Here is a 26,248-nt window from a genome sequence, read left to right on the forward strand (position 1 = left end):
CAAGAAACTGAGCCTGGTTATTGTGGTGCACATCTTTTATTCTATCATCTAAGAGACAGAGGCAGGTGGACCTCTGTGAATTCCCAGGCTTTATAAAGAGGCCCCCCCCCCCCCCCCAGCAGCACAACAGGGGACAGCAGGGGTCACCTGACTTTCTGCAGAACTGGGCAGCTGTCAAGCTTGTCTGTCTTAGGGAGCTGTGAGGGGTGCCTCTCATATAAATAGAAATCCAGGTGCTCTGGGGCTGCCCTTAGTTGGGGGGGCTCCCTACCCCTCCAGTATGGGGACAACAAAATGCAGGCATTTCCATACCCTAGGGAGAGCTGGCTGTGGCCACTAACTCCTAGGTGGCTTGCTATAGGAACCCCATTGTTCCAGGAAAGGCTCTCCAGCCAAGACTCTCCAGGAAGCCAAAGCCCTGGGACGCAATTTTCAGCTGTGGAGAGAAAGGGTTCTTCCTGGGGGTGTTTCTTCAGTGGCTCTGGAAGCCAGGTCCTTAATCCTTGCAAAGCAGCATGGAGCCAGCATCCCTCGGAGGGACACAATGTCCAGAATCCTTCTTACAAATCCAAACAGAAAACTCCCTTATTTTTTTTTCCCTTACAACTTCCCTCAAGCAGAGAGGGAAGGGGATAGCAAAGCCCAGGGAGGGGAGGTTCCAGGCCTCTCTAACCCCCTCCTTCCTTATGACCCTACCCACCTGACCCTGGGCTGAAGTAAGTTACAAAGTCCCCACTGTTCTTTCTGCCTATCTTTCCCCTCCCACCCAAACCCCCTCCCCCAAACACACACATACACTTCTTTTTGGAGGGCAAAATGCCAAGCAATATTATTCCCCTTCACCATGGCATTGCCATGAGAGACGCCTGGTATGTGTGCCAGAGACGCGGGAGGATTTGTGACTATCACATCATCCTCCACTTCTGCTCCTCCCTTTGTGGAAATGGACTTGAAAAGAAAGGGAAGGATCCCCGAGCAGAATCTAATTGGTAAGACAAGAGAAAAGTGTGAGGTGATAGGATCAAGAAGGGATGGGGGATACGGGATTGTGCATCTGGGAGCCAAGATGCTTGCAGAGCCACAAACTCCAGCATCTCTGTCCCCAGCACAATGCTACACTACACTCTGCCATGGATGGCCTAGTGTAGAAGGAAGGTGCTATCCTGCGAGGTGGGAAGGGGAAATTTTTTTTTTTTTTTTGGTTTTTCGAGACAGGGTTTCTCTGTGGCTTTGGAGTCTGTCCTGGAACTAGCTCTTGTACACCAGGCTAGTCTCGAACTCACAGAGATCCGCTGCCTCTGCCTCCCAAGTGCTGGGATTAAAGGCGTGCGCCACCACCGCCCAGCTCGGGGAAATTTTATAGTAACCCTTTGTACCATCTAATCAAAGAATACTGTGTCACAGCCACATAAAGTCACTAAAAAAAGAAAATCAAAACTGGTCTGGGGCGGGAGGGGGTAGGGGTGTTGATTTGTTTTTGTGCAGGTGGGACTAGCAGGCTTAGGTACAGTCCTTCACACTTTGGCCAAGTCAAGGCATCATGACACAGACCAGGTGAATTCTTAGGACTCACGGTCCTCAGCTGCAAAACAGGTCCTGCAGTCTTGAAAGGCTATATAGAGGGGATTTCCTGATATGGCGCCCGGAGCAGCCAGTCCCGGAGCAGGTGCGTTGCTGAGACATCTTCCTCCCCCTCCTTTGGAAGCACAGAGGGGAGGGAGCTATTGCTAGGAAAGGGGCAGGTCAGTGAGAAATAAGCCAGGGGCTGCTGGTGCTCCTGAGAACAAGCTGCATATGTGGGCTGCGGCTTGTCCATCAAAATGACAGAATGGGTCTCCGGGAATTAATTATTCACCCAACTCGCCCTTCACAAATCCCGTCCAAAGGAACGGTTTGATTCCCTTTCAGTACACTGACTATACAAAATACTGAAAGTCCAGTACACTTCAAAAGCCTCACAAAAACCCAGGCCTGGCCTTGGCAGGAGTTCCTCAGCCACTGGGTTTTTCTGTGTGTGGTTTATAATAACACGCAAGCCTGTTGCCAAGCCCTAATCTATTAAGGGACTGCCAATTAGCAGGGGGCTTAGAGTTGTAGGTTTGAGAACTGGGGAGTGGGCCTAATTAGGCTTGCAAGTCATTTCTCTCCATTGCCTCTCTCCATCTGACACAAGGCATACTGGGCCATTGTTCTGGATAGAACCTTGCTGTAGCCCTGTGCACACCGGGTTCTGTTTGTGTTAAGAGGCCAGACCCGAAAGCTAGTGCCCATGCTCCTGTCTGCACTAGATGGCAGAGGTGGGATCGAGCAGGGCTCTAACTGGGCACTAATTCTCAACTTCAGACAATCACTACCAGGGGCACTCATTAAAAAAATAATATAAAATAATGCTAAGAATCTGGGCTCTGCCTAGACCTACTCAAGCACTCAATCAAAATAGCAACAAGGAGATGGGGATGAATGAATATCCTCCCTCTCCTCTTCCATCATCCCTCTTAGTGTTTGGGAATAAATCAAGGTAATCAAGCACTCTACCACTGAGCTACATCCCCAGACCGAAAATTCTTATTTTTAAGGTGATTGATTATACCAAGGTGATTTAGCAGCTGTTTAGAAAATGCTACCCTGAGCTAGAAAAACTATCTACAAAAAATATGTATGGATATATTTATATATAATGTGATTCACCTATACATACACTAGACAGAATTTTAAACTGTATTGAATAGCAAATATTTCCTGAGCAGCTGTTGGCTACTGGAGCTGGGAAATGCTGAGAGGACTTAAAACAGGGCTGTAGCCTCCAAGGGCTAACCTTCCCCAGTAGATCACCTGCAAAAGCCCCGTGAGGACTCAAACCCACAATCTCCCTACCCTCTCTCTTTTGCCTGGGTAGGAGCGAAGTTTTCAAACGCTTTGCCAAAATATCTTCCAGAAAGACAAAGGATGATTCTGGGAGCCAGACACCAGAGGCTTTTTAGGAGGGAAAGTTTGAGAAAGTTCATGACTTCTGATGGCCTGGTCTCCAGACAGAGGGCCAGGAATGAAGCAGAAGGTCTCTGTGGCAGAAAGCGCCAGAGCCAGAGCCAGGGCTTGGCGGCCCAAGGTCCTTGGTGATTTTAAAAAGTCCCTTTGCCTCTTTGGGCCTCTTTATTGAGTGGAGAGAAAGGGTGAACTTGCGGGTCATTCCCACTCGAGTTCAACAGGAACATGCCACCCAGAGCCTTCAGTAAAGTTCACGGTTACATTGTACAACCCACAAGGATATGGGACTAGCTGAAGGTTCTTTAAGAAATGCTGGCCGCAGTCATCTCTAAGCATTCTAAGCGGACTGATCCATTGCAGTTTTCAAACAAGACTGAGCTTTTCACCTGCAGGCCCCGTGTTTAATATGCATCCCCTCTCCAATGCTGGATACTCCGCAGGCTCGGGAAGGGAGTGGCTTGGCAGGCAGGGTTGAGAAAGGCCACTTTGGTGGCTGTATGGGCAATGGTATGTAGCAAGGGAGGTAGAGTCAGCTGGGCTCCGGGCAACCAAGCTGTGTGACCTCCCATGGATAGCATGGACATTCCACACCCATCCCCTTCCACCCGGAATGAGATGAGCTAAGGCCCCGTCACTGCTCTGCCACTCCAGATCCTAGACAGCACAACTCAAACACCACATACTCTCCAAGGGCATAGGAAGCTGGCTCCATCTTGGCCCCACACACCTCTCTAAGCAGACAGCTCATGTCCCCTTACACAGACACCTTCAGGTGACCTCAGCACAAAGGATAAGTCCTTCCACAGTCCACCTGGGTCTAGATTAGAACTGACGAGTCAACAGACAAATCTATTTGTCAGCAAGGGATTTCTGAACACTAGTACAGTGTCCCCATGAACGAGTGGATTCTGGGGTCATGCACCTGGGGTCTGGCCTTCACCTTTAACAAGTCCCTTGGCCTCCCAGAGACACGGGAGAAATAAGAGAGGATGTGGGGATGCTCTGAGAACCCCCGGTACACAGACGGCTCAGGAACTGGTACATCTGAGAACGCGGGGAATCCTCCATATAAGGGAGACAAACAAGTGTTACTTAGTGTAGAAGGGGATCCATTGTGACACATGTAGAAACTAAACACGAAACACACAGCTTTTTGGCCATTTTTCCTGTTTTTATGAAATTTGAGTGACTGCAAATATCCAAACAGAGTACAGGCTTTGGGGCAAAATCAATTTGAGTTTGGTGTTCTGATCTGCCATTAAGGGATCTGCACAAACTTCTAGACCATGTGTAAAATGGGGCCGGGAGGAGTAATCCGCAGGAGTTGCTCAAGGCTAGTGTGTGTGTACACGTGAACGCGAACAGCACTGATTCACGGCGACGACTGTTTGTTTCTCACGGTTTTGACTACGTAATACATTAAAGAGGACGAGGACCACCAAGGGGGCCCTTTGTCCCTTTAAAGCAAGCGATAGTATATGCAAAATTATATAAACAAATTTCTATAAAACAAGACAGGTAGGCTGGGTGGTGGTGGCGCACGCCTTTAATCCCAGCACTCGGGAGGCAGAAGCAGGCGGATCTCTGTGAGTTCGAGGCCAGCCTGGTCTACAAGAGCTAGTTCCAGGACAGGCTCCAAAAACTACAGAGAAACCCTGTCTCGAAGAATCAAAAAATAAAAATAAAAAAAATAAAACAAGACAGGTTTCCAATGCTCATCTCAATGCTAAGGGAAGATGGGAAGTTTTCTAACGCCTACTCGATGCAGTTTTGAATGGAATGTCCTTGGAAGTTCCCCAGATTACTGCTAGCCCCATCGCTGTCCCATAATTTGTTCATTCTCTCTTCCTGCGCTGACTTCTAATAAATATCAAGCACTTGCAATCAACAAAGCACAGAGGGGGAATCACAGGAATCCTTAGTTCATTTGCCGGAGCGCTGTCGATGGAAAAAGTCTTCGATTTTAGTGGGGCTTGACACCAAGATAGGTGCAGTTGCCGCTCCCCGAGGCGGGCACCATCAGCAGCGTCTGCCCATCAGGTCTGGCAGGAGTTTCCACCTCCCTGTGAACCCCACACCCTGAAGACCAGGGGTGTCTGGGAACATTCACTGCTTGTTGCCTTCTTGCTTCCTAGGCTTCCCTCAGACTACTGAAGCATATCTGTGCGTACACACAGTAGGTATAAATGTGGTCTATTGAAGTCATTTATGCAAGAGAAAGAAGCCAAAATCTGGGGGGGGGGGATGCAGAGAAGAGGAGGAGATTGAGGACAGGAAGGAGAGGAGGGGGAAGAGGAGGAAAAGAAGGGCGGAAGAACAAGGACCAATATCTAACACCAGTTTTTCCTTGGAATGTAGTCCAATCACCAGGGAATTATGAGGATGCCAAATAGTCTATCGGTCACTGTATTTGCTGGCTTTTTCAAAGGAATGGGCCTTGCGCGCCAACAAGGCTTCACAAGTGCACAACTGTAATTTAAGTTTCAGCTACGCCTGGCACGCTGTATTTAACCTGGTTTTTAAATAGCATCACGGTGCAGGTCCAAATCAGTTGCATGTAAAGTTAATAACCATCAAACACTGTCTCCTGCCAATCAAATTAGAATCAAAAGAGACAGTTTTCCCCTGTTCGTGGCCTTTCCAACTCCTGAGTAGGAAACAGGATATGATGAAAACATACCATTGCAGAGGCAGACACGCCTAAAGTCAAATTGCATGTTATATCTCGGGCCCCAACTTCCTTCCATGTATATGAGGGGAGGTTCCAGGTTGAAGCATACCCCCACCCAGAATTCCCGTGGAAGTCCTTAGTGCGAACTAACTCAGACAGCCTCTCTAGACAATCTAGACAAATGACTGACAGCAGTGAGTCCTAATCCAGTCAAATCGATGTCCTTAGAAATGAGAAATCTGCACACCGGAACAAGATTGCAGGGCATATAAGAAGGGGTCTTGCGAAACGGAAATGGCCATTGACAAGACCATGAAATAAACTTCCCGGAAATGTACTAAATGGCAGATTATGTGTGATTTTTCTTTTCCAAATTTTGGTTGATATAACTTAAAGCATCAATAATGGAAATTAACTTTAGACAAAAGGCTAAAAGTACATGTTAGTGACAGGAAAAAAAATGGACAGTTTCTATTTTTTTTTTTCAATTTTTATTGGGTGACTCGAGTACTGTATTAGGGACTTAGTAAGTAGACGGGCTGCCTCCCTCAGAGTTTCCTGCCGAGATTCTACAGACACCTGCTTCTCATGAATGCCTCTCCACTTACACATAGAAATAGAGCATTTTCTCTAAACTTTACTGACACACAAACATTGTAGTAAGTTCTGTGCATAACCTCTAAACACAACAGCCGAAAATTCTCTGCTAAACATCCTTCAGTTAACCAGAAAGTTGCTGTAGCTCTGGCCAGGTCCAGCTGTCAAAAGGCTTCCTGTGGTGTCAATCCACACTGGGGACCAATCCACTCCCGCGTCCCAGTGACTTCTAGATTATGTTGGGCATCTGTCTGCAGATTCTAGGCTCCTGTACCTCCAGACTCAGAGGTTTCCATTCTCGGATCACTGGTACACATTTGCTCGGATCACGGATACACGTTTGGGGGATGGAGGAAGCACACGACAGATATTCCTAATTTACGAAAATTTGTACCATCTTGCCTGGTTGAACTTGATCTGTTCAGCAGAATCAGTTCTCAAATGCATACACGAAGACAGCCTCTGCTCCTCTTTGGGGCGGTGGTGTCACTGACCCAGGCCCACCCAGAGTACGCCCGTCCTGCTGCCAATGCTTCCGACAAACCCATCCGTTTCCTTAGGTATTCCTATTGTTTGCTCCCTTTACCCAGCATCTTACCACAGAGTTGACAGGAAGTGGATCCTTTCTGGTCAAGGAAGATTCTGCTGCATAAGTAAAGTTCTCTCTCTCTCACACACACACGGTGGGCAGGGAGGGGGAATCATCTCCCATGTCAACGGCCCTTATCTCAAAGTCCCTGCTATTCACTGTTCGTTGGCTTGCTGTCCTTTAGGATATGTGCAGTGATGAGCATTGCAAGTCTTACTTGCAGCAAGATCCAATACAAAACCCAGCTAGGAGGCTGGAGCCTGGTGGAGGCTGGGAATACGTGTAGTAGGAACTGTTCTTCCAGAAATCTGTCTCTGTACCTTCTGCTCCTCACCTCCCAGTCACAGAGCCCCTGAACCCCTGAGTAGAAATTGTGTCTTGTAAGTTTTGCAGCCACGGCAGCCTGGTTAGTATAAAGCGGGCAGTCAATATATACCGGGTGATTCAGTGGCGTGGCGGGACAATGCATTGATTACAGTGATGGCTCTGGGCCTTGTAAGGAAACCTCTGATCTCCTAGTGAGATACCCTTACTAAGAAGGCAATATAATATCCACGGACCTTTATGGATGGCTCCCCTTTCTGGGCAAAGACAGAGAGTGCTGTCAAGTCCAGGTTTTATAGAGTGTGCCAACTGGGCTGGCAGATGACAGGTAGCCTCTGAGACCAACTTTCCAGGGTTCCAGCAGAACCCCTCACTGTATGGGGAAACTTTATACTTCCTCCTTCGATCGCCCGAATCCCTCTTCTCGGCAAGTCCCGGGGCACCATTCCAATCCCACAGTGCTCTGTGCTGAAGCCAAAGCTCAGCTTCCTGCCTCAAAGGGCCCTTTGTTTAGGCTCTCTTTCCCAATCAGCGTATCCTGAGCTTGAACCCCTAGCTTTTGAGAACTCTGAAGCCTTGGTGGTAGAGAACTTGCCAGCAGGTTTGTGGTCCTTAACAGCTTTCACAAACCTCAATGTGAGGGAATGTCTCTAGCTAAGAAACGCTTTTCAGGGGAGGGAGAGGAGGGGGTATTATTTTAAGGGCTGCAAAAACAACTTCAAATCGACGCTCCAGTCTTTAATTGCTACCAGAGGACTGAGAACTTCTTGTTCCCCCATACTTAATTAAGGAGATAGTTTTAATCAACTTCAAATGATATCAGTTAATATGCTCTGCTCAATCTCCCAGGCAGGTTTTGCATCAGAACACTGGAATGCATCACAGACACATTTTCACCGCGGCCTCCCCACCTGGAACACACCTTCAGGAGAGCAGCTGGAGGAGAACGCCATCTGCACAGCCACCAGCTCACTCCCGGGGAGGCTCCAGGACGCTTTTTTTAAAGGTCGTACACGCCGGGTCCAAACACACTTAGAGCACACCGCCTGCAAATTCAGTGGGTACCCTCCTTCTAAAGCTTGCCAATCATCTAGGAGACCTAGCTGTTCCCAAACACTTCCAGGGCCAGGGCACAATAATAATCAAAGAACCCAGCGTGGCTAGGCACCTCCCAATCTCCTGACAGCCTGCAATGTGAAAATTCCCATCCCCACTCCACAGACAAAAAAAGTTCGGAGAGGTCTGTTGTCGAATCCCAGAACTCAAGAGGCAGAGACAGGCGGATCTCTGTGAGTTCAAGGCCAGCCTGGTCTACAGAGCGAGTTCCGTGACAGGCTCCAAAGCTACCCATCTTGAGAAACCCATCTTGAAAACCCATCTTGAAAAAACAAAAACAAAAAAAAGCTAGCAAATGACCCAAAATTTGAACTCAAACAAGCCTGACGCTATTGTAGCACACTGCGTCTTAAAGTTTGGAACTTTAATTCCTGACTATGGGAATTATGATGGGAAATTGTGTCATCTGTCCTCTCAGTGACAACATCTAGCGATTTAACTATCGAAATCTCCAGTGAACTAACCTTGTCTCGTGGGCACGTGCCTTTTTATCCCTGACGACTTCTGAAGATACTAGATGCCATTAGGTCAGGAAATCTAGACACGATTGCAGATGATTTGTTTAAGGGTACTAACTGGCACCAGGGCTGCCGTGGCTTTGACATCATGATGTTTAAGTGCTCAGGTTGAGTAGTGATGGGGTAAGGTGTGGGTAACAACCAGCTATCAGAATGGGTTCTCCTTCTGCAGCCCGCTGGGGAGGAAGGAGTGTGTGGACAGAGGCTAGATGTACTGAAGTGCGTGTCATTTCTCTAGAAAAGCTAAGACTGATCGTGAAGGTAGATGGCAACCTGGAGTCAAAAGAAGCAGACTCCTGAATGTAGCCGTGTCTGTGGGGGGTGGGGTGGTGATGACGATGACAGGAAGAGAAGGTGAATGAGGGTCACTCCTCTCTTTTACAATATTACTGTGCTTTGGGATGCCATTAAGGTTTCCAGGGCTTTGTAGACCACTGACACCCGAAATTACAGCTAATTTAACAGAATAACCAAATCTAGCAGTTACAGAGATGCTTAAACATGTCTCCTCTATGGATTTGACCTTCTTTCCCCTGGAGTCTACCCATTTTCTGGGACATCTAACTTCTCCAAGTATAGTTTTCCCACCTATAAAGTAAGGGTAAAATGGGAGACTTCTTGATGCTTGAGTCCTCTATGTTAGGCATTCGAAGATTACGCTAAAGAGTGGTCATTGATATTGCTATCAGAGGAAGCACTCTGCCAAGATGGCTTCAACGGTGCGCCCCTTCCTTGACAAACAGTGGCACTATTACTTACGGCCTTTAGCATTCTTCCTTCAACCCCCTTCCCAGTATACGGCTAATAACCCCTGGAGCCTGCTACTTCTGCACGGAGTACATGGCACATTCATGCCACCAAACATACCGAGGGCAGGGACCACATCTCGTTCTTCATGAGATCATTAAATCTGCAAAGCTAGTGTGGGTCATATGGATTCTTAAAATTATAAACAATTTGATACGATGATGACTATTAGGATACCGTTACTTGCCTACAGTGTACCAAACAGTACTGGGTTAAAACAATAAGAAGACTGATTTTATATTAATTAACAGGATCTTTTGAACAGAAAGTTTGATATTAATGGGGGAAGTAGCTGGACGGGTTGTGTACTTGGTGACGGAGGAGCGGGAGGACGACCCGAATGAGAGCTTTGAAATAAGAAGCACAGATCCAAGGTTAATTCCCTAACACCTGACCTCTTGTGCCATCTTTCCGTCTGTCTTAGCATCTGTAAAGTTGGAGTGACACGCCATTTCCACGTGGATACCATGTACCTGAACAAAAGAACAAACCCTGGAAGGAAGGCAATGCGGGCTGGACCCTGTCCGCGCTTCTTTCTTTGATCTCAGTCCCCTCAGAACCATGAGACACAGGACTGATGCAGACAAGCAGCTAAAAGGCAAATGTGACGAGGATCCACCCTCCAGGGTCACCGTGGTGGCCGTGGTGGTGCCTGGGTTCTTTGATCCAGGGTCGCTCAGTGTAGCTCAGGCTGGCCTTGCACTCAGTCATTTTAATGGCTTTCCAGTAGGTACGAAAGCAAGGAAGTGGACACTGTTTGAAGTAACAGAACAAGAGTCACCACGCAGCAAGGGCAAGTCATTTGGCGAGCACAGCCCCAGTCAGTGAGTTAGTCAAAGTCAGGACATAAGTGGAGATAATTTTTGTTCTTCCAGCTGGGGCATCATTTCTCTAATAGTGGTTTTGGCAAATGGTAATGTAACTCAAGGGTAGAGGGCTGGCCCATCCTGTTCAAAACCCGCTACAAGGTAAGGCTAGAGTGAAATAGGTTAAACTTTTTTTTTTTTATTAAAGAAGCCATCATGGTTAGCACAAATTCATTTTAGCTGACCAAGTTCACCATATCATACGATAATATAAACGCTAAATTTAAAAGCCTAAGTTCTCTTAAGTTAGGTCACACTCACAGTCTCTCGAATTCCTTAGGCTAGTATAGGCTGTCACCAGCTCTAGCCAGTGACGTGTCTTTCCATTTCATCACGGTGACTTACAGGAAGCAGGTATGAAGCAGAACTTAGCTTTATAATTACACTTAATAGTGTAGCTCTTTATAGGAAAAAAAAAAACAGGTATTGTGTCAGTGGCTACCTTGAGATTGTAAATTATACGAAAACAAAAAGTGTATTGTCCTCTCTGGCTTTATGGCCCAACTGTCTAGAATGCTGTTTTTATTTATATAGTTTTCAATAAAAATTTGAGAGCTGTTTAGTAAAAGAAACTTCAAATTTAGAAAGATGGCACCAAAGTACAAGGCAAACCCATTCTTTAAATTTTATTTCTTTTACATTAGAAAGATCAACACACACACACACACACACAAATAAAATAAAAGAAAGAAAGATCAACACAAAGTGGCGTAAGATCCACAATAAGGTGAAGTTTGCCCAGAGGAAACAATTGCGAACTTGACTACCAAGAACTGGGCAGCACATTCCTCCCTCATAGGGACGAAGAATGAGGAGGTATGGGGAAGGCTGGGAAAGCCATCCAATCCACACACCTGAAGCACAAGCGTGCAGTGAGGGAGGGCAGAGATGAGAAGGAAGGGAGGAGCAGGAGGGGTGGCAGACAGAAGGCAAGGCGGAGACCAATTCTGAAGGTTCTCAGGCGTACTGACTTTCCAGCCACGGAACACTGGTCCGAGAAGAGGTGCCTGGGTGTTCAGAATGGCTGTCCTTAAGCACAACCTTGGCCCCAAGGATGACTATGGATGGACTGCCACCGAGAAATACAATCTGCAAGGACAGTTTTCAGAAACGGGGACAACAGAGAGAAGAGGGCGCGTTTCAGGACAGAACTGCACGCACGTCACCAATATGAATTTAGGGTTTCAAAGCACTTCCTGTTCCCGTGGTACACTATCTGTCTCAACAGCTCATCCTCATTTTACCGCTCACCAAATGGCAGCAATCTGCCCGAGGTTCCCCAGTGAAGACCTCAAATATCGAGCCTGGGCAGCAACAGGCTGCCGCGTAGACCTTTAACTTTTATCATTTCATTAAAGTATCAGATCCAAACACCTGGCTGGGCTCACCAACTGCTGTGTAACTGTCTTCTCGCTTGCTCCTTCAGAGCGGGCTCCACCCTAGTGGATTTCTCGGCCTCTTCCCCAAGGCACTGCACACTAAACAAAGGGAAAAGAGAAGCTGGCCAGCCACACTCAGGAATGTTCTCCACGGTGGCTTTCGGACACAGAGACAGCCAGGGATCCCCTTTCCCAGGTGCCTTCTGGGCATTTCCTGTTCATCCATGAGCAGGGCAGGAAGAGCCTTGCTGTGGTTCCTAAGATGCGCATCCGTAGCGATTCTGCTCTGCATTCTAAGCGTGAGGGATGTGTGCAAAATGGGACTGCTCACGGCCCCGTTTAGCTTCTCCATGGGTCTGTGTTTGTCAAAGCTTTCTGCCAACCCCCTTGGAAAGGAATACCACAGAACTTCTTTTAGGAGGGTAAAAAGGCCTACTTTATACACTTGGTCTCATGCTAATCAGAGCACCATTGAAATCCCCGCTGAATAGGAGCCCCACAAAAGCCTGGGAAACACTCGGTGGTCTTTTCCAAAGCGCAGTCTGCTTCAGTCAAAGCATTCTACTCCCTGGCTTTTTAACTCCTTTGGAGAAGATGGATAAGAAGGGGGCATCAACACTGGACTCAGAAACTGCTATTCCTCGGCAGAAAAGTCACCCCACTTCTGCACGAAACTTGTGCGGGCTCTCTCATCGTTTCTTCTGAACAGATCTCTCCGAAGCTCCTGTTCTCTTCAGTATACGTGTAACGGAAGTGGACATAGGGCCCGGCGACCAGCTCAAGGGGGATCTGAAAACTGCACTTTCCTGGGAATCTCAGTAAATGACCGCTGCTAGAGATGAACTAGTTGAATTATTAATGCAGTGTGTCACCAGCCACCAATAGGAGCTGAGACCCACCCTGTTGACCAGCTTTCTGGGGGAAAAAAAAAAAAAAGAAAAAGAGAAAGAACTGAAATGAATGCTGGTCTCCTCCCGCACAGGGCTGTTGTGAAATTCAAGTAAGTTAATAATGCATGAAGTGTCTTAGTGCACAGCTCGCCACATAATGAGGACTCAGTGAAACCCGTGTCCTTCCAGCCTGAAGTTCAGAGTCTCGCCGCTATTCTCTTGAGAACCTACACAGGAACAGGAAATACTAACATGGACAGGGGGCTTTAAAACCCCAAGTCAAACTTACATACGTTACAGGCCCTTTCAAGACATTCCGACTCGTTCATTTTAGTCATATGCTTGTTAGTGACAGCGCCAGTCCAAATGCCACTCTTCATGGTTGGAGAAAAGAATGTAGGTATTGGTTGCTTGGTTCAGGACCGAGAGTGCCGCCATTTTCTGTCCCGAGACCTGTCACTCAGTCTCCCTGAACAGCAGCCACCTCATCCATAGCATCAATTAGAGGACTGCGGGTCCTTCAGGCTGTGAGAGCTGATGAGAGGATGATGCGTTTGACTACAGGGCAGTGTTCAAACATCCACTTCCTAGCCTTTTCCAGCTGACTGAAGACAATGCTACCCCAGGTGTCATGTGTCGTGACGGGGTGGGGGGGGGAGGAGTGTGTGTGTTTGTTAGCTCTGGGGGGAGGGGGAAGCTAGAGGGATCTACAGTGAGAAAAACTAATTGAAGCAAGACAGAATACCTAAACCCAAACAAACTCTCAGACGTACAGCACGTCATTTGGAAGAATTCTTCAGTGAAAGATTATTAATTGGTAATAAATCCTCAGTTTCACAGTGGGGGCAAGCACAACTGCGAACCATCAGCTTAAGGCAAACTCACAGCAGAGTTTCTCAGCGCCAGCCACGGACTCAGGAAAATTACATCTAATATTCATGACAGCGCATTTCGCCCAGGGGTGGAAAGCCCTGGACTGTGAATGCTTTGACCCAAGATGTATATTTTATTTTCCCAGTCACTCCGGAGGAGCTCTGCACTCAGACAATGCCTCAAGTTCAGGCCTTTCCGAGAGCAATCCGTCACAAAGGAGAGAGGAGCCCACTAGCCCTCCTGCCAGGCCAGTGGAACTGCTCTCTGAATAGATTTCAATGAGAAGCCCCTGAACAAAAGACTCTCTGGTAAGTTGGTAACACCTCGGGAAACATTGTTAAAATCTCAGCTTTCTAGAAGTTCCCCCTCAGGAGCACAGACTACTCAGTTGCTGCAGAACAAAGCACTAGGCCTTTAATCAAAACAGCCACAGAGGGCGGGATGTCAGCAAAATGCGAAGATGAGGAACGATGTGCTAGGCTGTTCCTCCCTAGAAGCCTACGGAGGCCAAATTGACCAAAACAGCCCCTTTGGGCAACTGTCTAATGAAATGGGCTGTGCGGCTGAGAAACATTTCTGCCACTTCCTGTTGGTGGTTGCTAACTTTATAACAATGTGGGTCATTTGTGGGGAAGAGGCCAAGAGGAGAAGTTCCATTTACTCCCTTTAATGAGCGAGCTGCATCCGCAGACACTAACCAGAGAAGCTCAAAACTTACCGCGACAGCGGACTGAACCTGCGGCACAAAAAGCGTCACTAGCAAAGTGACCCATTACTGCTGCCTGGTGTAAGCTCCAAAGGGGCTCTAGTTCAAGGCCCTCCCACCCCTCAGAAAGCCTTCCCATAGGGCTCCAGGAGCCAGCCAGTACGCTTCCCTTCTTAATTCAGAGCTTTTACTTCTTTCAAGGTACCAGCATTTCCTGCAGTGAAGATCCCTGGGAGCTTCTTCCTGCCCTCTCCCTCATTACGTCTAGAAATATTGTCAATCATTCTCTACTTTTGTTAGGCAAAGCATGAAGGGAACCAACTGCATCTCCTGATGGCCAAAAATAAGGAGCAGACCCATAGTGAACTGGCAGGTGTCACTCAAATTATGTTTAGAACGCTGATGCACGGACTAGTCTAGGCAGCTGCTAGGGCTAAAAAAAAAAACCACTTATTTTATATTATTTTATCTTATATCTGTGTACCATGTGTGTGAAGTGCCCACAGAGGCCAGAAGAGGGCATTGGAACACCCACCACCACCCCTGCCGCCACTGCCCCAAACTAGAGGTCAGTGAGCCATTATGTGGGTGCTAGACATTGAACCTAGGTTCACTACAAGAGCTGCCAATGCTCTTAACTAGTGCACTCTCTCTCTCTCCAAGTCAGTCTTTGCAAGTTAGTTGTTAGTAAAATACAGTATACATTAGCTCCTTCTGAGTTATCCCAACAGTCATAGGATGTCCCATGGTTGCCTTAACCTGACCTTAATGGGTCCAAAGAAACCTCAGGATGAGAATCACAAATCTAACTCGCTTTTGGACAATTTGGCCTCCACAGACTGATAGAAAAGCAGGCTGGGGGGTAGAAGTGGGAAGCCAGAGCTTCACACACAGTCTGAAAACATAAGCAGGAGAGCCAAGTGGTGAAAAACAGCCTCACCAGTCAGACATATCAGCCCGGTCCTGAAACACTCGGACTGCACCAGAGGGGAGTTAGTTCAACCTCTCTGAACTTCTATAAAATGGAGCTAAACGTGATTGGCATTTCAGGATGTACGCATAGCACTTGACCTGGTGAGAAGCCCACAGCAAATACCCAATACACGTAAGCAACTGTCATTATTTAGTCAGACTTCAGTTCAAGTCCCCGCAAACACGAGCCGAGTGAGCCTCAGCAAGTCCCTTGCCCTTTCTGGGAGGAGGAGGCAATGGTCAGCATTCGCTTCATTCTGATTCTGGAAACACGGAGCCAGGAGCCATCGTGGGAAGCAGCTAACAATTACTAAGATTCTCTTTCCTTCCCCCTCTTTAAATATGCTTTCACGTGCCACACATTAATGCTTGATGCTTAGGGCATTTTTACCGTGACGTGACGTCATCGGATTCCTGAGGTCTTGTGATTGCCTTATCTTCTTCAATATCTCCCGACGTCCAGCACGTGAGTCTCAGTGATAGGAAGCCACTCAGTTCTAAGATGGTGATTATAGGTTTATCCGGTGGGGGAGGGGAGGAACGAGGCCAAACAGATGGATTTGTACTGTGTGGTCTGAAGACTGTATCAACCATGTTCTAGGAATAGAAAGGTTTTAATATATGAACTTCCACACAGTTTTCAAGAAACTCTGGAGTGGGTCCTTTTGTCGTTGTTGTTATTGCTTTGTTTTGTGTTTCACTTGGAAAGTTCAGTCGGTAAACTGGACTTAAAGGTGTTACTCAGCAGGGGGGTGGGTCGGACCACCCAGCCTCTATCTCAGTCAGAATACTGTTCTCTGCTCACTGGTCTTAAACCCAGCAACTTAAAGGATTAAAGAGTCTGTTTCTTCGTGGGAAAATGCCCTTAAGAACAAAAACGATGCTGAGGTGTGATTTCACAACTATCCTAATCCCCAAGACCTCTAGTAAAACTCTTTTTTTTCTTTTTACAAAAGTTAATTAATCGAAAGTGGTGCAGACGTGATGGAAGTAATTTGGCAGTTCCTCAAAAAGTTAAACATCTGATAATATGATCAAGCAATTCCACTCTTCAATCTATAGATCTATGAGAACTGAAAACACAAGGCTGCTCTTCCTATTCATAAAAACCCCAAATGGGAATAACCAGTAGAGACATCAAATAATAAGTATATAAACTAAACATGGTATATCCATAAATGGATTATTATCTGGCAATAAAGTACTTACTGATACATGCTATGATATGGATGGGACTTTAAAACATTAAGTGAAAGAAGCCAATTACAGAAGACCTCATAGCATACTGTTGATTGATGTGAGATATCCAGAATAAACAAATCTATGGGAGAAAAAGTGATTAGTGGTTGTTAAGACCTGGGAGAGGTGCACAGGAATGGGGAAGGATTAGTAAAGATCAATCTCTTTCTACGGAGATAAACCCTGCAGTTGGTTATGGGAATAACTGTTTAATTCGGTGACAATAAAACCCAATGGATTGTGGGCCTTAAGTCTTAAATGGCTGCATCACCAGGTGTTGTGAATAACACCTCAACAAAACTGTTTCTTAAATATCATTATAACATGAGAAAAACCCTTACACAAAACCAGGAGGGTTTCCGGTTTGTTCTTTTCAAGGGGCATTTGAATCTGATGTCCGGGGCGGAACAAGCAGGTGACTTGCAGTCTTAGTTTTGCTGTGGGGCGACACACAGAGAAACATCCACTAGTCATACCACAAGGCTTTCCTCTGTAGGTGCCATAGGTCGAGTGCAGAACAGGAGGCTGACCTCACCTCAGTTTCCAGGCTCCCAACCAGAAGCCCCGGGGAGGGGGGGGGGGTACCTGTGCTGTCTTTGCCACGTCCTTCTCCCTTGTGTCCTCACCGCCCTAGGCTCAGCTCTCACTTGCCTCAAGTCCCCCCAAGTCTCCAAGCCAGAGATCTGTCTCCCCAACCTGAGTTAGATTATAATAGATTAATCCTCTTTTCAGAACTTTTCACAATTATACTAATTTCAAAGACCTCTGTAAAACTTTTCTAACTTCCTCTCCCACTGTAAAGGACTTAGGTTTGTGGAACACTGTAGCCACCTCAAAACAGCATGGCAATTCCTCCCCCAAATGTGGAGCTACTATAGAACCTAGCAGAGCTGCAAGATTACCATTGGTAACTGTACGAACATTCCCGTAATAAAAGGAAAACAAACGACAAAGATAAAACTACCATTATTCTACTGGTCCTCTCAAATAATGCCCAAGGTCCCCAGCTGATGGTCATTTCCAGCCCCCTTTTTTCAGTCTGTCATTAACCTCTTTTCTAGCCACACCACTGGCCCACTCTCTCCCTGGTCCTCCCGTGCAAATGGACCACGTGACACCCCCAGCCTCTCCCTCCCCTCTCCTCCAGCACCCAGTTAGGTGCCCTCAGCGCCATCATCCCCTGCTGTGTTTCTGCAGGCCCTCCTTTAAGGCTCTCCTGTCATTATCAACCAAGGGCTGTTTCCCCTCCCCTAGCTTGGAAATTCCTTTGGGGAAACCTAGGACCCCATGCCCACAGTAGGTACTTGTAGATGACAAGACTTGAAAGGCAGGTGCAAACACAGACTTGGTGAAATCCCTCTCTAGAAATTATACAGATTGACTCCGCAAACTAATTGGAGGTGGGGGGAAGGTATAGAGATGGCATCAATAAGCCTGGCTTCCTTCATGTCAGTGTAATTGTGTATTATGCACTTCAGGGATACATACACAGGAACCAGCGCACACTGCTTATTATGACAAGGCACTTATCCTGATTTGCATTTCTCTGCAAAACTCTCCAGGCATATAATTTTGTTAATTTGTGACAAACCTCAAAAACACAACCATCAATACCCTGATTACAATATGGACTTTGAAAGCACGCAGAAATCAACCGGGTCTTTCAAAGGCTTGCCCATGGGCACGGCTCTTGCCCTTGTTGTTTGGTAAGGTTGACGCGTGGAGATTTTAATGCAGATCATAACTTATAAATTTACCTGGACCTACGCAAAGAACAGTACTAAGAAGGCATTCAAAGATAAGGCCACCCTTGCCTTTGAATGTTAGCATGTTCAGTCAACATATGATCTTCAGTAAATTGTTAAGTTCCAGACTCCGTTTCATCCTTGAGAAGATGAGAATAAGTTCTACCGCAAGAATTGTTCAGGAACATTTTAAAAAGCCCAATCTTTGGAAGCACTGAGTTTCTTTTCTTTTCTCCTGGGATACATTGTAAAACTGCCATGCCTGTTCAAGCTCCAATCAGTCAGCAGCAAGCTGAGGCACCTTCTAGTACAAGTACCAGTCGGAAGAAAAGGAACATATTAAAAAATGCCTCGTCCTCCAAACTCACCCCAGGAGCCTCCGGCCTCACACAGGGAAGTGGACTAAAAGTGAAACCTGTTTGTCTCGTTCCTCTTTTGACTGACACACAGCAAGGGAAATAATGGAAGACTCTCAGAGCTGAGCCACATGAAAGGTATCCAATTTCAAACACGGGAGTATCAGAAAGGCAAGGCCTTGTTTCTCCTCCTACTCCTTCACAACCCAGTGGCAATTACTAGCCAGTCCAGGCCTCAGGTGAGCAGGGCATTGTGCTGCCATGAGAGAAGAGGCCTCAGTGGGGTCAGATCATAGTATAACGGAGCTGAGAGAGAGAGAGAGAGAGAGAGAGAGAGAGAGAGAGAGAGACAGAGAGACAGAGAGACAGAGAGACAGAGACAGAGAGAGAGTGGGAGGGAGAGAGAGAGACAGAGAGAGAGAGACAGAGAGAGAGCTTGAGAGCGCACCTGGGCTCTGACTGTAAAGCTTGGGTTTCTCTTCTCAGGCTCTCCACCCCCAGAAAGACCTGTGTTTTCATGATTGAGATAAAAAATATACTAATAATCTTGGTATTGTTGACAAGACAACAAAATTCTAAAGATTTCGTGAATCTAGGAAATGGAGAACTGTCCCAGCGGTTTATTATCATGGCCACAGAGAGTCTGAGTCCACCTTAAATGGATACACAGTTGGTTAGGTACGAGTGCCAGCAACTCTACTGTCAAGGTGTTTAAGGTTCCTGCAGCCTGTTCAGAGCCCTGTAGAACGGGCCACACATATTTGGACTTTGGAGCACATCTTCCTTGGGCTGTCCTGAAAAGTGGAAGGTGAGGAAGGACACAAAGCCCCAAGAGGGTGTGGTGACCAGCAGCAGCAGGTACTGCTCTGGCCTTCGGCTTCCCCAGCTTAGCATCACTATCCAACCACGTGATTGGCCCAGATAAGTAGCCTGGTACCCCTTTCCTTAACAAAGAGCCCTCCAGGGAGCAAGCATTTTATTTATTCATTTCCAAAGCTGGGGTTCTTGGAACTTCCAGTCAGCTTCCCCTGCACTGCCACAGGACAAATAGAAGTAAAAGACCCCAAATGGGTCATTTGTTCCCATCCTCTCCACCCTTCCTAAAAGAGTTTGTGTTTTTTTCCCTCAGATGTTAGAACCATCTCTTTTACAAAGGAAGAGAACATCAGCCACCGAAGGTGACCGAGGTGCCTGCCCTTTGACCTTTCCAGACAGGTCAGAAACCTGCCACTGTTTCTTCAGCTAATGGAAACCATTCACGTCCATTCAGTCAACTTCTCTTCCTCAGACCTTTTCCCTTTAATAAGTTTCAGGAAACTTTGCAAAAACAAGAAAAAGGGGGGGGGGCTTTGCCACAGAACCCTGGAGGGTTAAGGAAAGTAGAGGAGTTGAGTTGAAAATGCTATCATTACTAACACAGACCACGGCAGCAGGGCCCCTGACGTTAAGAACACACTTTCTAACTTTGCAAACCCATCTCTCACCTCAGCTTCAGGACACAGGCCTGTCCCCCCTCTTTGCTGACTTTACACAGGAGGAAACTGAAGCCCGAAGAGGTCAAGTGACATTTGTCCAAATCATACCTATGGGTGTGAGCTTTATGCCCCCTCGCAGTCTCAATCCCAGGGACTCTGCAACCTGCCTGTTTTCCCAAGACTCTGTCAAATTAACTTGGAGCTTTTTAAGCCTCTACTTAGCAATCTCATGTACGCCCGGTTCACCTTTCCCTCACACACCAATTCCACGTCTCAGAAGAGACAGAAGCATGGTCAACAACAAACCCAAAACACAGCTAACAATGCAGAAAGTGCTGGAACGTTCAGTGCAGGGACAAAAAGGCCCACTGCATAATTCAACCGCCCTTAAGACATCGAGTTGTTACACAACACAGTGATTCTAAAAGTGGCTTGATAAAAATCAGCCAAGGATTTTATAAAAATACAGGATCCCAGGGCCTGCCCAAAGCCCCTGGGGAAATGTAGAATTTGTATCTCACACCAGCTGGTTCTCGCATCAGGTGAGTTGATTAAACAAGGACGTAAGGGACCCTACCCACATTAAAGATTCCTCTCGATGCTGTACAGAGCCAAACTGACTAGAGAGGTGGGGCTTCTCCCAAAATATTACTACCTACACAGAGAGGAAGCCTTGACTACGGTGTCATCAGCATCACGCTGTGACCAACTGGGCTTTGCCAACCAAGACAACTGCAGAGGAAGGGACAACAAATCTCAAATCGACAGGCGTGCAAAGGGCTATAAATAGAAGGGCCACCAACTGCCATTTTGGAGATCTCCCACCCAGGCAGCTACCTCCAAGGTGTCTCTTAAGGAAACTTTAAGGAAAAGAAAATGGGTAGTACAAGTGGGCGGCAATTTTGGACAATAAGGACATAGGTTTTCCACCGTCCTGGAAAAGCCAGCCGTGTCTAACTGACGAAGCGCAGGCTACCCTCATGTTTGTTGCAATGCATGCAAGATAGTTGGCTGGGTGGCTCAACAGCGGATTCGAGGAAAATTTGTTCCTATATTCTGTGGCTCCATGGTACATTAAGTTATCAAAACCAAGACTGCTTCATTGAGTGATTTCAAACGGCAGTAAACACAATAACAGAGCCACAAGAACAAGAGAGGCCTGGGCTGGGCTTGTTTACTTGTGTGCTTTTGATTACTATGAATTCCAGAAAGCAGGTCAAAGGACCCATGCAGCCAAGAGGAGGGGAACCTTCCAGTTAACACCAAGTTAGGCTAATTTTCTTCATTATTTCTTCGGTCAGATCTGAGGGTCTTCCAGCCTATCTGCCGGCATAGTCACAAAACTGTGAAGAGTCAGTTTAAGGTGATCTAGCTTCTCTCCTTTGCGGTCATAGAAAGAAATCCTTACACAGAAAGTTCAAGTGAATTTGCCCAAACCACACAGTGACAAGTTAATACAAGATCGGAACCTCAGACCTCTGGGCTCCTTTTTTTTTTTTTTTTTTTTTCAACAGTCCCTAGAAAATGCCAAAATGTGAAGCCGGGCAGTGGTGGCACACGCCTTTAATTCCAGCACTTGGGAGGCAGAGACAGGAGGTTCTCTGAGTTCAAGGCCAGCCTGGTCTACAAGAGTTAGTTCCAGGGCAGGCAATGAAGTGACACAGAGAAACCCTGTCTCGAAAAACCATCTGTTTTTCCTCTCTGTGAGATTTGGATCCCAGAGTATTCAATGGTGACCCGGGAATTTAGACATAATCCCACTAAACAAGTCATTTTGCAGGGGGGAAAATGTAAAGTTCATGAAAAATCAGTGTGTCTACCAACACGCAACTAGATTTGGGATCAGCCAGCCACCACCTAAGAAACCTTGGCTTCTATGTGGCAGGGTTCCATTCTGTTCTCTACACCCCCTGCCCCTCTCATCATCAACAGTGCAACAGTAATCATGAATACTATGCGAACAGTAACAGTGAAACTATGTATACCACATATGGAACCAGCTCTAAGGTTCTTATCCCAGCTGTTGCAAATCAAAACTGTCAACATTTTAGAGGAGCCAGATTGAATGGTGTGGTTGTTGACCACCCCGTTCTGTATTGCTGACCGAAGAGTTAGACATCATTTATCCTCCTGCTTTGGTCCAAAAGGATACCTGGAAACGCAATGAGGATTAAGAGGCAGGCTGCTCTGCAACCGAGCTAGAAGATTTTCGTGGGGCCTGAACTTCAGCAATCTCCAAATGGGATAAAGAACTCCACTTCCGCCCACTGAGAATTGGGGACGATCTAGTCTTTGATAATCTGTTCTTCCTACCGTGATAGGAACTTTTTCTGGTCTATACCACGGAGATGGCTTTCTAGGTGGTACAGGGAAAAGCATATTAAATGATTTATGTTTTCAAGAGACGAACAAAAAACTTAGACAATAGGAAAGAAATCTCTGTGGGTCTCCTGGAACTCCATACACCAGAACTAATGTGAAGAAGAAAAAAAAAAGGTCATAAGGGAGTGCTTAATTGAAACAAAAGCAAAAGAGACTTCAGAAAATCTACCATGCAAAGATTTGCAATTGTATTTAAAAGCAATCAATGGACAAAGGTAACTGTTGACGGGGGGGGGGGGGGGGGGGGGGGGGGGGGGGGGGGGGGGGGNNGGGGGGGTAAGCTCCCGGCAGGGGTTCTCAGCCGTCACATTCTTTTGACCTTCAAACAAGAGTGGACTTTTTGGTTTTCGCCCAGAATTTTAACATTCTGAGAAGGTATCTGAAGCAAGTTAAACGCCTTGCATATTTCCACTTGCACAACAGGCACAGAGCACATCAGCTTTTAGTTTTTCCAGATACTAGGAGACGAAGCTTGGTCAATATTCCTATGGGAGAATAAACAGAAAACTGTCTTTCTTCCTAATATATTAGTACCCTGTAATGCAGACCATATGATCAATAAGCTGTAGAAAAATTAAATCATACTGACAGTCTTGGGCAAAAAAAACTGAACCAAGTAGAAACATTTTTTTTTAGGATTGCAGTGTGTAGAATATTAGAATCACATGTTGTATTATTAAGTCTTCTTTTGGAAGCCAGAGTTATGTTGCATAACCACCTCAAGATACGTGGTAATCTTTCAGATAGTTTTTCCAATGAGCGGTGTTAGGAGCTATTTAACCAGTGATGCTGAAATATAGTTGGTGCGTATGTTTAAGTTGGACAACTGGTTTGGGATTTTCTCTCTGGAGAGATGGGCACAGACACCACACACCCTTTCATTCCACCCTCAATACACAGGAAAGCATATCGGGGTGTCATTGCCCCTGCTTACACTATAGTTGACAGATATTGCTCTCTGCACATGGCTCAACACTGGTTTTTCTAAGAATGCAGCATCTCTGAGAGCAACCCCCCCTTCTGGCTGGGCCAGAAGAGTGTGCAGATGCTAGAGCAAGGAACACATGGGGGGAGGGGATCCAGCTTTCCTAATGCTAAAGCAGAGGCAGGGGGCTTTTCTCCTCCTGCAGTGAAAGCGCTAATCCCACCTCCCGAGGACACACTCAAACCCCAGGAGAACTCAGACAAGTTTGTAGCACACAGACAGCTTCAACCTTTTCAGTACTTTGGCCGTATTATCCCCTCTCCCCCGCACAGTCCCCCCCCCCCAACCTGGGAGGATCCTAAAAAACTCAACAATTCATCTCTCTCCCTCTGCATTCTAATAAGCCTGCTTGCCACCAGGAAGGTAGGCCAGCCGGTGACAGCAACTCTACTTAGCATCACTGAGCCGGGAAGGGGATCCACAGTAACTACAAGCTCCCTTCCCTTTCACGGACTGCAATCTTACTTTCAACCGCCTCAGTCTGAAGAGGGCCATACTTAATTTTAAATTCTAAGAAAGCCACCGGCTCACAAAATTCTCGGAGGGTAGTTGGGCAAGAGCAAGAGGTCAGCGCCTAAGAGTCCTAGACAAGGCAGCAAACCCAGGGTGGTACAATCTGCGGAATAATTCCCTTCCAAGGGGACCGGAGCCTCCATGCAGGAGTTCTATTTGTGGGGAGCTGGACGGGGAACACAGATGTTTCTTCAGTTAGCAGTGTTGGCAGAACAGCTCCTGGACGGCATCCGAGTTCTTAATGCAGGAAGGGGCCTCACAGACCATCTACTTGAACCCACTCACTCAACTGAGGGGGAAACTGAGGCCAAGGGGGCATTGAGGTGGCACATCCATCTAGAGGCAGAGGGGCAAGGCTTTGGTGACAAGTTTTGCACACTTTGGTTTACATCAAAATTCGCTTAAGAGAAAAAAAAAAAGTCCTATTTTTACTCCTACGGTGGATTCGCGTCGTTTCTCTCCCCCGAGCCTGGTTCAATAAATCCCCCCCCCACCTCCTTTGAATCCCACCACCCTTCCAGCTGGAGTTTACATCTGTTCTGCAGAAACAGACGTGCGCTAGCGCCTCAACTTTGAGGGAGTGCAGTTCAACTTTAATCCCCAAGCAAGACCATGGCTAGCTTTCCCTCAGTGGCCTTCTGGGTGAACCCAACTCCTAGCCCCTGCCTGCACAAATCAGGGAGTGAGCTGGTTTAAAACTGATGCCCGCGAAGCTACCAACCACCTAGCATACAGTAGGCGCTCAACAAGTGACGTGCTCCTCGGTGCTCAAGACCCGGCTGGGAAGAGCCCAATCCGGTCGCCCTCCCTCCCCGGGGGCTTTCAGTCTAGCGAGCAGCGAGTGACACGGCCAGCTTGTGCGACTGGCCCTGCAAGACAGAGCGACGGAAGGGGTGGATGTTTACATGCAGCCGGGACCAGCAGTGCCACTACCATAGGAGCCCGGCTCGCCCAGAGACCTAGATAGGTCTCGCACAGACTCGGATGCTGGGAGGAGAGCCACAGGCTGCCTCCAGATCGTGGAGCTCGAGCTCACACCTTCCGAGGGACTGTGTCCGGCTCCCAACTAGAGATTACCCCTAAGGAGCACTTTCCAGCTGCCGCGAATGCACAAGCACGCCCCAACTTGTGTTCGCAGGTCTGGGATTGGGGGTCCGGGAGGGCGGGGAGCTCGCGGCTAGCACGGCGCCCGGAGGATGGCTTGCGGGCCTCCGGGGCTGACAGCGCGGCGGGGCCCCGGGCTAGGAGGGGGGTGACCAGTGGGGCTGCGCTCACCCATGAAGAGGCAGAAGAGGTCGAGGCAGATGAGCAACACCCGCTTGCTGCCGCCCTTCCTCGGGTTGTTGTTGAGCGCGGGGCTGCCGCCGTTCTTACTCTCGGGGACGATCGCCTTGTCGTACTTGTAGTTTTGCATGGCGCTGGCAGCGGAGAGCTTCCCGGGACGCTGCGGGCCGCCGCTGCTCAGGAGCGGAACTGCGGGCTCGGGACGCGGCGGCCGAGTAGTTCCAACTGCAGGCGCGGATAGGTTTCCCCTCTAGGCGCCTCTGCTTTCCTCTCAAGCCCAAACTGTTCGCTAGTCCAAGGGGAAGAGAGCCAAATCCCGAGCAGGAACTTTTGCAGCGCTGCGCTGCCCGGGAAGCGCACGGCTGGCGTGCGTCTGCGTGCTGAAGTTTGCGAGTGGGCAGCGTCGGCGTCCCGCCACAGTCCTCCGCAGCTACTTAATGAATGGAGCGGCGCGGAGTCCTGCAACTCCGCCGCGTCCTGCAGCTCTCGGCAGCGTCTGCCCAACGCCAACTCTGCCTCCTCCTCCTGCTCCTCCTCCTGCTGCTGCTGCTGCCGCCGCCCGGGCTGCTGCTGTGATCGCTCGGTTTGTTTTCTGAGCTTATATTTCACGAGCTCCTTAAAAAAGCGAGGGGGGAGGAGAAGGACCTCCTTACTTGGCTTCGACAGGATTCTGAAAGCACAGCCCCTTCCTTAAGCTGCCTAAAACGTAGGATAATTAAGGCCACATTTCCCCCACCCCCTTTCCAAAAAAAAAAAAAAAAAAAAAAAAAACCCAAACGAAAAAGTTGCTCTCAAACCAGAGAATCCGGGAGCCCCTAGCGTTCAGAAACTCCAAAGTGTCACAAAAGGAAAACATATATAAATAAAAAGAAATATTTTCATGCTGGCCTTGGATTAGGTAGGGGGCGCAGTGGGAGGTCTGTAATACCAAAATGCATTTTTATTTATTTACGAGTTTCAGCCTTGAATGGGATTA

The 26,248-nt window shown here is 47.6% G+C and overlaps 1 protein-coding gene and 1 long non-coding RNA gene across 2 annotated transcripts in view; one reads left to right on the forward strand and one right to left on the reverse strand.

Moving 5' to 3' along the window:
* Plpp3 (phospholipid phosphatase 3) overlaps positions 1-25,885 on the reverse strand; it is a 77,011-nt gene extending 51,126 nt beyond the window's left edge. Inside the window, exon 1 of the mRNA XM_050136362.1 lies at positions 25,264-25,885. Within this exon, the coding sequence (XP_049992319.1) occupies positions 25,264-25,402 (139 nt within the window). The 5' untranslated portion in view covers positions 25,403-25,885. The remainder of the gene's footprint in view (positions 1-25,263) is intronic.
* LOC126498032 (uncharacterized) overlaps positions 1-26,248 on the forward strand; it is a 505,230-nt gene that overhangs the window by 434,419 nt on the left and 44,563 nt on the right. The window lies entirely within an intron of this gene.

Source organism: Alexandromys fortis, unplaced genomic scaffold (assembly GCF_014885135.2).
Source record: "Alexandromys fortis isolate MF-2015 unplaced genomic scaffold, M_Fortis_MF-2015_v1.1 scaffold_13, whole genome shotgun sequence".
In the NCBI taxonomy this organism is placed as follows: domain Eukaryota; kingdom Metazoa; phylum Chordata; class Mammalia; order Rodentia; family Cricetidae; genus Alexandromys; species Alexandromys fortis.